Source organism: Terrapene carolina, unplaced genomic scaffold (genome assembly GCF_002925995.2).
Source record: "Terrapene carolina triunguis isolate 2854851 unplaced genomic scaffold, T_m_triunguis-2.0 Scaffold211, whole genome shotgun sequence".
Lineage (NCBI taxonomy): Eukaryota > Metazoa > Chordata > Testudines > Emydidae > Terrapene > Terrapene triunguis.
The window spans coordinates 273,286-285,219 of NW_020664562.1; the positions used below are offsets into that span (position 1 = coordinate 273,286).

Consider the following 11,934-nt stretch of genomic DNA (forward strand, 5'->3'; position numbering starts at 1 on the left):
TGTGGAGTAAATAAGGCCTGGGGACACTCGCTGAACAGTGAGGCTAAAACAAAATATTGAATAGATGCTAGTTAAGTGAACACCACCCATCCTGTGTGCTGAATGAGGCAGGGGCCCCATGAAAAAATAGTATGTGACCACGTATTTAAGTATGCACAAGGGAGCCGAATCAGGGTTGCCCAGGCAACATTCATTCTGGCATTTCCTAATTTTTGAGTGTTTTACTTCAACCTAATATAATATTATTTTAATGCAGATTATTTGTATGTAATTTATTCTTACATTGTACAATATTCTCCATTATTCCTTGTGATCTTTCTTACAAGGGGAGTCTGGATGTTTTACTCATGGCAGGTTAACAGTCTAGTTTGTAACGTTTACCTTGAAATACATTTGCCTTTTAAAAAAACCTGTGTTTTTCTCTGGGTTTCCCAGAGCTGATTCTCATATAAGTTAACCTCCCCCCAACCTCCGGCCCCTGCCGGCTTTTAGGAACTGAATAGTTTACAGGGCTTAAAAGCCAGAGAAAGCATTGACACAAACCTCAAGGATTTCTTTTCACTAACAATTTTGTGTGCGCTTGCTCCATTTCTGTTCCCCAAGCTGCAGGTTTGAGGCTGAAGAATCTGGTGGTTTCTGCCCATTCATGTATCTGTTTTTAATTTTGATCATGCATAAGTCTCACCCCTGTGTAGACACCCAGCAGAAACCAGGTGCTGACATTGTTTTCATAGCTAGAGTCTGTGCACCAAAGCCAAGCTAAGTGATTTTTCCATTCACTGTCATGCAGGGGAGCCACTTTATTTCCTTTTTACTCTGTATGTTTTACATTGCAACACTGGCAACATCCGCGGCTGCTCTTCTTGGGTTTTAGTGAATGTAGTGCTGGTGAAAGTCCTTCTCTGTCAGAACACAGGGACAATGGCTGTGTAGGCTTTCTCTGTGCTGCTGTGCCCTGCTGGCACTGCCACATGAGACGGGAGTTCTGCCTCTCTGCTGAGATGGCCAGGAACGTGACTTTGGGGATATGAACACCAGCTTATTAAGAACTGGACCCGTCAAGTCATTTCACACAAGCCACCAAATACATCCACCGGACCCTGTGTGCGTGTGTCTTTGCTGCAGGATTCTGCCGTGCCACTTGAAACTGTTCATGTGTTGATGCTCTTAGTAAAACAAACCCCTCACCTGCTGTTCTCTCTTAGTGGAATCTAATCCTGGCTGCAAACTCTGACATCTCTATTAAAATGGAAACCACTTGTCTTTTAGCAAACCGCTGGATGCCCACCCAGAGCCAAAGAAGCCGTCGGCCTCTGCAGCAAGCAGGAAAGGAGGGGGCTCTTCCGCATCGGGGCTGAAAAAGTTCTTCTGCACCCTCAGCCAGAGCACCAAGCAGAAACTGGGCAGGTTCCGGTGCTACAGCATGCATCAGATTCCTGCCGAGGCGCCAAGCCTGGCTCCACCCCCAAGAGCCAAGGCAGATGCCACTGATTGCTCTAATTTGAAGAAAGCACCTTCCCTGCAGTCACTGCGCCTGGTGAGTCCCAAGCGCGACTCTGTACATGCTGCAGGTCTGGCAGTTGTGAGATCCTTTACAATGGAGGCAGAACGTAGGGTCTGTGCATGGCTTAGATTGGACAGAGCACTGGGGAATATAGCGTAGTAGGGAACAATCCTGTGCTGGGTGTGATTCCCAGCTCTGTGACCACGGGGCATGTCACTTTACCTTTCTGTGCCTCAGTATTCCCTTTATGTAAAATGGGAGTTAGGACGCTTACCCTCCTTCCTAGAGGAAGTGCATTGAGATCTGCGGAAGAACAACGCTATATCATCATAATCCCTAGGTTTTACAGCAGTCTTCACCACTGGATCCCAAAGCACTTTACAAAGGAGTACAGTATCATTATCCTCATGTTAAAGGTGGGGAAACTGAGGCACAGAGGGGGAAGGGACTTAACCAAGATCACCCAGCAGCAGAGCCAGGATTAGAATCCAGGTCTCCTGAGTACCCACTAGACCACACTGCAGAGATGCACCATTTACCTCTGACCTACTCTGTTCTTTCCTTTGAAGAGTATGCAGGCTGCTGCAGCTTGAACTGACTTTGAGAGAGCTTTGCACTACCAGCCTTAAGCGCACCCCTGTCCGTTCACATCCTGCCAATCTGCCCCACTGTGTTGTGCACACAGACTGTGGAGTGAAGCTTACAAGAAAATTAGTCAGCACAGCTGAACCTGTGCCACAGGCATAGCAGAGGGGAAGAGAAGAGCTGGGGAAGTGTAACAGAATAAGGTAGAAAGAAGAAGATGGAAGAGTGTAGTGGGGGTGGGGAACGGACAACTGAGTGTGCTCATGCGTGTATGTGTGCATGCGTGCATAGATCACTCAGGCTGGGTTCAGTCACACTTTCTGCATAGTCCTGGCTGATTGGGCCTTTTCAGGGTCAGACATACCCAGGCCCAGGAGGGCACTGGAGCCGGGAGGATGGTCTATAACCTAATCTGTTTGCAGCCTTTAATTATATGGAGTTGAGATACTGATCCGAAAATGAAGTCCCTTTGCTAATGTAATTGGCCCAAAGCCCCTCCAGTCCCACTGGGGCCCTGTGTAACATTGCTCCCAACAAGCGCTGAGCAGTCCAGGATGGCTGAGGGAATTTTATGAAAGCAAGCCTCATCAGACTCCTTCAGGGGTGCACAGTTTCTGAGCTAACCTGGAAGGGTGTGTGAGCTGTCTTCAAACACCATTAAATCTGTGCTTGCTTGTGATTATAAAAGCAAGACAGCCCAGTGCTTCTTTGGAAGGCATTGATCATAGAGTCATAGAAATGTAGGGTGGGAAGGGACCTCAAGAGGTCCTCTAGTCCAGCCCCTGCACTGAGGCAGGGCCAAATAAACCTGGACCATCCCTGACAGGTGTTTGTCCAGCCTGTTCTTATAAACCTCCAATGATGGGATTCTACGGTCTCCCTTGGAAGCCTAGTCCAGAGCTTCACTGTCCTTATAGTTAGAAAGTTTTCCTAATATCTAACCTAAATCTCCCTTGCTGCAGATTAAGCCCATAACACCTCTACCTCAATATAACGTGACCCAATATAACACGAATTTGGATACCACGCGGTAAAGCAGCGCTCCCGGGGGGCAGGGCTACGCACTCCAGTGGATCAAAGCAAGTTCAATATAATGCGATTTCACCTATAACGCGGTAAGATTTTTTGGCTCCCGAGGACAGCATTATATCGAGGTAGAGGTGTACTTTTTGTCTTACCTTCAGTGGACATGGAGAACAATTGATCACAGTCCTCTGTACAACAGACCATAATAGATATATGAAGACTGTTATCAGGTTGCCTCCCCCCTCGTCTGTTGTCTTTTCTCAGGACTAAACATGCCCAGTTTTTTAACCTTTCCCCACAGGTCGGGTTTTCTAAACCTTTATCATTTTTGTTGCTCTCCTCCGGATTCTCTCCAGTTTATCCCCATCTTTCCTGAAGTGTGGTGCCTAGAATTGGACACACTACTCCAACTGAGTAGAGCAGGACAAGTACCTCCCAGGTCTTACATCTGACACTCCTGTTAGTACATTTGTTAATACAGCAATGCTGGAGAGGTGGAAGAAACCGGGGTTGTTTTTCTTCCTCTGTTGATTTTTATGGTTTTCAGAGGGTTCAAGAGGGATCAAGGGGATTGGGGTTTCAAATGCTGGTCACTTGGGAGCTCCCTGAGCGTCCCCTTCTGGCAAAAGACACTTTTGCTTGGATTTTCTTCCAGAACTACTTCTGGCTTTCAGTACTCTCATTCTCCCACTAGGTGTCGCCCTTCTGCCAACTGAGGAAAGCCTCTTCGGCACAGAACCTGCATTCTCTCCTGGGCAAGGCTGACCGTTCCAGCTTTTATCTGGAGGGCAAGCCAGGGGAAAGCAAAGCAGCTGACAGGTAGGAATGTGGGAGGGCCAGGGGCGCTCCCAGTTCACCCCACTCCAGATCTCTGCTGATGTTTAATTGTTCTGAGAACGCTGACGGTACCGATCTGCGATGGAGGTTGCAGCTGGCGCCGGGTGATAGTGTTTTACGTTAGTCTGTAATACAAGTTTATTCCACTAGTGGTGGTGCCAATGCAGTAGTAAATAATTGATTATTGAGCTCTGTCTGTGTGCTTGGTGCTGCACAAAGCCTGGCACAAGATATGGTCCTTGCACACTGAGCAGTTCTGTTGCAAACCAGTGTGGACATCACTTTATTTCAGGTACGCTGGGTTGTGTGCGGTTCTTGGGGAGGTTCTGGTAAGGAGCCAAGCTTGGGCCTGTCTGTAGGGGGTCTGAATGTGTTGACGGAGGAGTTCCCAGTGCATGGGGCAGCTTGGAAGAAGGTGCCAGTGTAATAAGGGTGATGCACAGAAGTGCTGGGAGGAGTCTCTATTGGTTGGCCCATGCCACATGACCTGGGTCAAGGTTCCAAATAAATGCCCCAGTCACATGCCAGGGCTCCATCTCCAGTGGGTACTATGACACCCGGGGAAAGAGCAAGAGGGGCCAAGAAGCCCTTTAGGAGATTGGCTGCGGTGGGAGGGGGACAAACAGGGAGAAATAAGAGCAGAAATGCAGGTGGGGCAGAACTGTGCAGGGCATCAGAGGGGAGACCAGGGAGACACTGTTACTGTGATGCCAAAGGGCTGGCAGGGGAAGCCAGCAAAGGGAGCTGAAGAGGGATATGATACTCTGAGTGGGAGGAGAGGAAGATGCAGCGCTTGCTCCCCAAGGCACATTAAATGCCATAGAAATTACTTCACCGCCGCGGTGTAGTCACCTCCGGGCTGGATGCTGGCGGACAGCACAGTACTGAGGGCCTGGGGGATGATTGAGCCAGGCACAGTGAGGGAGACTCTTTTATGCTTGCAAAATGTGGTGCTGGATTTTTAACGTCCGGGCAGAACAGACAGGACCCTAGTTCCAGACAGTCTGAAAGACCTCGCACCTGCTTGGAATTCTGCCTAGCTGCCTCCAAAGGGTGAGTTACCCCTGAGGAGCTGGCTCCAGGAAGGCCTTGCAAACTTCATGCCTAGATTGCTAAAACCTCCATTCTGGGTGCTTTGGAGAGCAGACACAGAACTCGGATTTGGAAGTGGCCGCTTGTTAGCGTGAGCGCTGATTGGATTGGTCCGCTGTGGGTGGGAGGGTCTAATGAAGAGAGATGGGATGAAATGAAGGAAAGGAAAATCCAGGTAAATGTCAGGGAAAACTTTGTAAGTGTGTGACCCGCTAGCCTATGGGGAAGTGAAGGGAGCACCATTGCTGGAGCCAATTGAAACAGGGTTGAACAAAGGCCTGGAGACAGTGGGCAGAGAGTGAGACAACCCTGCCTGGGCTCCTGAGGGATGGCCTTAGAGGGTCTAATGCTGCAGGTCTCTTCCATTTCTAATTTCCAGGAGTCTCCCCTTGGTTAAGATCAGGGTCTCCTCTGCCTTGAAACAGGAGAACCAAGGGGAAGTCCTTATTAGGTAGGAACAATTCAAGCACTTGCCTCAGGCTCCTTAGAGTGCAAGTTGGACTTGAACCTGTGACCCTGAGATGAAGGATCTGTCTGAAGCTTTAGGCCTCAGCCCTTTACTCCCAGTAGCTGAGATATTACACCTCCTTGCTCCAAGGGTGGTGGGTTCTTTGCTCCACACAGCGGTAACGTTCCCTCTGGCTCGGTCCCTTCTCCCCCCAGGAAAGCAGGTGCCCCGCCCCGGCGTTCCCTCAGCGTGGATGACATTGGCGCCCCTGACTTGGTGCGAACAGTCGGGCGGGTGGTAGAAGTCTTCCCGGATGGAACCAGCCAGCTGGAGCTGCAGCGCCCCCCACAGGGCACTTTTGGGTTCCGTGTCTCCTCAGGGAATGGTCGACCTGACACAGGTACCTGCAGTGAATAGTCACGTGGGGCTTTATAGCAGCACCATCAAGTAGCTTTTATGGTTTGTTTCAGCTTCTTGAGACCTTAAAAATACCCCCCCTCTCAGCACCTGCTTAGTGCTGTTAGTCCCAGCCTGCCTGGTGTGTGTGCCCGGCTGAAAACCCTGGCTTGTCTCCCCTTTGGGGCTGCGGCACAGCTTTGAGAATGGCATGTGTTAATACACTACTGCTGGAAGGGAGCTGGGCTTTTCCTGTGGTGTGTTACCCAGCTTGGACTGGGAGCAATTGGCATTGCTGGGGTGGGGAGCAATGACACCGTGACCCCCTGCAGCTTTATGGGACAAGAGGTGGAGAGAAGCCAGTCAGTCTGCTCAGTGCTCAGGGTCGCTGGCCCTGGTTGGGGGAGCCTGGACAAAGACAGCAGTGTGACCTACGGGCAGCCAGTCTCAGGCTTAGGAATGTTTTGGGTGGGAGCAAATTCCACAAGTGGGGCCTCTGTAGCAGCGCCCTACTTCTGGCGTCCCCTGAGCATCACCCCTGGGACATGGCAGCCCAGGGCAGTAGAGGTGGCTGCCTTAGCCTGCTGCAAGGGGTCTTGCACCTTCCTGTAAAGCAGCTGTTGCTGGCCAGTGTGGAACACTGGGCACACACTCGATGGTCCCCTGGGCTGACTCAGCCTGGCAGTTCCTAGGCTGTCTGCTTGTCAGCAGAGTAGTAGAGCTCCCAAAACACCCCATCTAGACCTCTCATCCTTAACCTTCTCTGCTGGGATGGGGGAAAGCGCCTGTGTCTGGGGCCAGCTGTCTCTATAAATCCCCATGGAGCCCTGGAGTGCCACCCTGGAAAGCAGCCCTCAGGCAGTAGCGGGCTCTGGGACCTCCACCAGTCTCAGGCTAGCCCTTTGCTATTGGAGTCCCCCTGCTAAATCTCTTCCCCATTCCAAATAGAGAAGAGCCCCCTGAAATGGGGAAGGCTCAGGGCCTGACTGAGTCCAGACATTCCAGGGTTCTTCCCGGCCGGGCTCCTGGCAGTGTTGCAGTGCATCTGGCTCCTGGCATCAGGTAGGTGGGCTCCAGGAGGAGGCCGGCATTTGATTTAACCAGCCTTGACTTTGGATACTATATTCCAGTAAGATGTTTAGTGAATTTATTGCCATGACAGTTCTGTAGCCCCGACTCCTCGGTTTATCCACAGAGCGGGTCTGGCGAGCACCCCTGCCGGGTGCCTCAAACCTGACCATCCTGGGCTCCGGGGGTAGCTCCTTCTGCACCGCTGCAGTCCTTGGCCTTTCAGCTGAGACTCAGAACAAGGATAGCCATTCAGAGCCCCCGGGGGAAGAGAAGGAAAGATGGCTATTAAGGACTGCATACACCCAATGGCTGAAGAGCTCTTTAAAGAGGGCCAGTGAGTCTCAGCCTGTTCTGCACCAGGACCCCTCTCCCATTGGGCAGGGTGGTCGTGACCCCCGGGCTCAGACCCCCTGACTATGGCGGAGTTCCCCTTACAGACTGGCGTGGGGCTGGGGCTGTGCGGATGTGAGTGCTGCGGGTGAATGCACTGCAGCTCTTGGCAGGCGTGGCGAGGATGTTTTCATGTTTCTCTTTTCCCATCTGTTGTGCATGTGCTTTGCTGCTTGCTTCCCCCATCGTGTTGCACGTTTGATGTTTATTTGCACAGGAGAGATGCCACACCCCCATACGGACAGGTAGGGACTTGGATCGGACAGTTGGGGACTCAGATCGGCACTTGCTGCAGCGTAGCAGCAAGGAATGGCCAACAGGTGGCCTGCAGGCAGGGATGGATGGCCAGTGATGGTCCTGCGGTCTGTGGCCTAAGCCCCTCTCAGCATCCCTGTCCTACCTTAGGAAATTAACATGAGGGCTTGCCTGGTGCTGGTAATGAGCGGTGGAGGTCTGTACCTTTGTCGCTGCTTCCAAATTCAGCCCAAATTACAGACACGGGGTGGTTTGGCGGCCGATGTGCAGTAAGTGGTGGCTGTGGTCCCATCGCTAGTAGACGTGTGTGATTTCAGATTTCAATGCCCCAACAGGCACCCTTATTGGCAGTGTTGCTTCAGAGGCCATCAATTGAGCGAGCATGAAAACTGAACCCCTCTCTGACTGCGAGTGCTCACCGTTGGAACAGTGTGGGCCAAAGGTTTTTAGTGAACTTGCAGCTTATCCAGATCCCTCTGTGGCTTAGTGCACCATGGGGTCTTGGATCGCTCCAGATCCTGGCCTCATAATCTGGCATGCTGTGAAATTTGGAGTGAACAGGAAGGTCAGAAATTCGAAGCAGCGGGGGTCAGTCGCATGTGCAGGGAATGTGTGCTCTGAGCAGATAGTTTATTTTTATTGTTGTGCTGGCCAAAGGTCCAAGTTGGGCCCCATTGTGCTGGCCCTAAATGTCTTACAAGCAGAAGAATATCCCTGTGTGCGCTGATTTGGTTTTCCACCTTAGTGAAATGCCACAGTGAGAATTTCCATTCTCCTAACTCGTCCGATCGCAGAGCTTTCCCAATCTGTCTTCCAGCATAACTCTAGATTTGCCTTAGTCCCCTGCTCTTTGAAGAGCTGGCCTGAAAACACCTGCCTGGTTCTGACTAGATGGAGACCAGAGAGTTGTACCCAATACTCACAAAGGAAGAGCAGCTAGGCCAAAGTGACCTAAGCAATGGTCTGTTTGCAGTGTGCAACATTAGCAACAGCAGGAGCTGAGAGGAAGGGTAGGAGTTGGTGCAGGGGTCCTAGTCCTAGGAAGCTGCACCTTACTCTCTGCATAACTGGGGCACTGAGTGGGCTCTCTATTTGCCTTGCAGGCATCTATGTCCAGGAGATGGCAGACACCAGCACAGCCAAGCTGTACGCAGGACTCCTTGGAGTGGGGGATGAGATCCTGGAGGTGAACGGTGCCAAGGTCACCGGGCTTGGCCTGGCCCACATCAGCGAATTGCTGTTATGGGCCGACACCCTGTCCATCCGAGTGCTCAAGCAGAGACCCACCAAGCAGTAGCATGGAGGAGGCCAGGGTCCTGCCTGGTTGCACCCAGGAAGCACGATGCTACGCAGTGTTCAGTGGCCTCGCTGAACAAGGATTGACCTGCATGTGGGTGAAGCCCCTGCTGCCTCATGGGGCGCTGCAGGGACACAGTCCTTGGCACGGAGCCCAACTCCCGCTGCTAGGAGATGCCTTTATGACCGGAAAGATACCTGATGCCACAGGCAGCGCTGTGTCTCCGTGTCGGGGACCTTTCTGTGCTAAATAGTGAGTGTGTGCAAAGTTGTGACGGACAACACGGATCCCTGTCCGTGGCCAAGGGACTGTCAGGGCGGGCTGGTGCACCAAGCAGCTCACGCACGCTAGTCCAGGAGAAATAATGGGTGCTACTGCTCTGCCTGGGCTGCTCGGCTCCCCCGCGGTGAGTCTGCACCCAGACATGCTGAGTAGCATTCAGGGGCCAGACTTTCTGTGCAATATTTTGTTCCCCAACATTTGCCAGCTTGGCGCAGACGGGGGTCTTATTTTCTGCCCTCATCCACCACACAGTGACTGCCTGCAATGCGAGAAGGATCTGTGACCTGCCAGCTAGGTCCCTGCTGTTCCCAGTGGCCAAACAGCAGGGGGCGCTGCCTGATCAGCGTATCCATCAGAGGCTCCCATGGTGGGGGCCTGGCAGCACCAGTGTCTTCAGCTCTGAGCGCCAGCCTGGCAGCTGTGCAGCAAGAGCCCACGGCTGCCGTGCAGCGCCGCCCTCTCGCCAGGTCTGCCTTTGTGCCCTGGGTGCAGTCAGTCCCTCTCCGGTTGCCTCATGTCACCGAGCCAAGAGCTTTCCCACTGGCTCCTTGGTGCCAGCCTGAGATGAAGGCCAATGTCATTCTTGGGCTAACTCATGCTGGCGAAATAAAGGGCAGGACATAGAGCCCAGGGACCTGCTGGATGTGCTGATGGGACCTGTTTGGCCTGGCGAGGGGCTCATTTAACCAGTGTTGGAAACCTCTGTATGTTCATCATTGTGTTTCTCTTAACTTATTAAAAATCTCTGATGGAAACTCTCCACACCCTGTACCTGAGTTATTGGAGCAGGTGTGAGAGTGGGGGACAGGGAACGGGCCTGTTAGTGTTTGTGGGCAGTGCTCTGAGGGTGGCCAGGTCAGGTCCATGCTTGCTGATGGGGTGCGGTGCTGCAAGGGGTGCGGTGCCCTAAGAGGGGAATGTAGATAAATTGCGGGGGGAAGGTAGCTGGTGTTGGTCGAGATACGCAGCGCTGGGAGGGATAAGGAGATGGGCAGGAGGGAGGAGCAGCCAGTCTCGGCATCTGTCAAAGAAAGCCATCCCACAGCTGGGGAGGGTCCCCGGTTCACAGGGTAGATGGGAGGCTGGGAGCCATAGATCTGGGGGAAGGGGAGCAGGACGGCTGAGTCTGGGTGCGAGGGCTGCAGTCCGGTTATGGGGCTGGAGCAGCAGGAAGGTTAAGTCACTTAAAGGGGGACGTGGTTGTGGGGTTAGTCTGTTTAGGGACAAGCAGACTTGCCTGCAGTGCCTCAGTGCTGCGCAGTAAGCTCCCTGTCAAAGGTTAGTCTGGCAACGTGACACGGTTAATGGTTAGAAACCAGAGTCCTACCGGAAGTGGGGCTGAGTTGGTGCAAGTCCCAGAGAAAGGCCGGATGACAGGCAGCTGGTCTGGCAGCTCAATGTGCCGTGTGGGGGGCAATGTAAGCTGGGGGCTTGGAGACCTCCCAGCCTGCTGAGCTCAAATGGGGGGGGACACATCCTGCAAGGACCTTACCGGTGTTGTTAGTCGTGTGTGGATGTGACGGTTCTGCTTGGGACACTAGACCCAACAAAATCTGGTCCCTGGGATGAGCCATGGAAAGGCAGCCAGAGTGAAGAAAGGGCTCCGGTATACTATGAACTAATCTAATGGGATGCTGCTTAAAAGCAGGGCCAGAGGGATGGAGGAGCCAGCCCAGGAGAGGGAGCTGGTAGTGGAAAGCAAGGAAAGGAGAGGTTTGTAAGAGGATGCACAGGGAGGGACTTTTGCTGGTAAAGTGGAGGACTTGGGAAAAGGGGAAGTTCTAAGCAAATTGCTCATTTCAACCTTATCTCTGTCTCCCTCCCACCCCTGCCTCCAGCACCCTCTGCACGGGGAGCATGATCCGTCTGATATACACACTCACGCTCTGGCTCTCTTAGGACTTCCTCGGCCTTCACTCTCCTCATCACGTCTGGGGCCTTTGCTCTCCCAGGAGGTCACTTTTGCCCCTCCTCACTGCCAGTGGTTTTAACTAACCTTGTTATTGGGGAGCAGGCAACACTGCCAGACTGAACCGCTGGGTCCAGCCCTCCCCACCCCCCTTTCAGCACCTGCTTAGTGCTGTTAGTCCCAGCCTGCCTGGTGTGTGTGCCCGGCTGAAAACCCTGGCTTGTCTCCCCTTTGGGGCTGCGGCACAGCTTTGAGAATGGCATGTCTTAATACACTACTGCTGGAAGGGAACTGGGCTTTTCCTGTGGTGTGTCGTACACACCGACAATGTTCGGTGCCTGTGTATGTTACCCAGCTTGGACTGGGAGCAATTGAGATTCCTGGGGTGGGGAGCAAAGACGCCGTGACCCCCTGCAGCTTTATGGGACAAGAGGTGGAGAGAAGCCAGTCAGTCTGTCCATGTTCCAGTTGCCAGGTAACCCCTTTTCCTGTGGCAGAGGGGAAGGGACATGATGCTTTTGCTTCAGGAGGTCAGTTCACCCCGGGCCCAGATTGATAATGGCTGAAACATGTTACCACGGGCTGGCTGGTTTGTGGGCTCGGCCAGTTCATACTGCACAAGCTTCCCCATCACATCTCCATTGCCACAACTCACCTCAGGGAGAAAGGCCAACAATGGGCTGAGCCTGGGTGCCGCACTCCCCTCTTCACCCTGGATGTTGCCTGTCTGGGTCAGGGCTGAAGCCCCGGGCGGGGCGGGGGGGGGGGGGGGGGGGCTTGGGCTGCTCTGTAGCTGAGTGCGGGGCCCAGCTGATCTGGCACCTTTGCTGAATGTATGTATT

At 52.9% G+C, this 11,934-nt stretch overlaps 1 protein-coding gene across 1 annotated transcript in view; it reads left to right on the top strand.

Annotated features, from left to right (window-relative positions):
• The window catches only part of KIAA1614 (KIAA1614 ortholog), a 36,403-nt gene extending 27,189 nt beyond the window's left edge, over window positions 1-9,214 (top strand). The window contains exons 8-11 of the mRNA XM_026655738.1: window positions 1,270-1,537; window positions 3,810-3,934; window positions 5,708-5,892; window positions 8,708-9,214. Of these exons, the coding sequence (XP_026511523.1) occupies window positions 1,270-1,537; window positions 3,810-3,934; window positions 5,708-5,892; window positions 8,708-8,901 (772 nt within the window). The 3' untranslated portion in view covers window positions 8,902-9,214. The remainder of the gene's footprint in view (window positions 1-1,269; window positions 1,538-3,809; window positions 3,935-5,707; window positions 5,893-8,707) is intronic.
• Window positions 9,215-11,934: the final 2,720 nt, after the last annotated feature.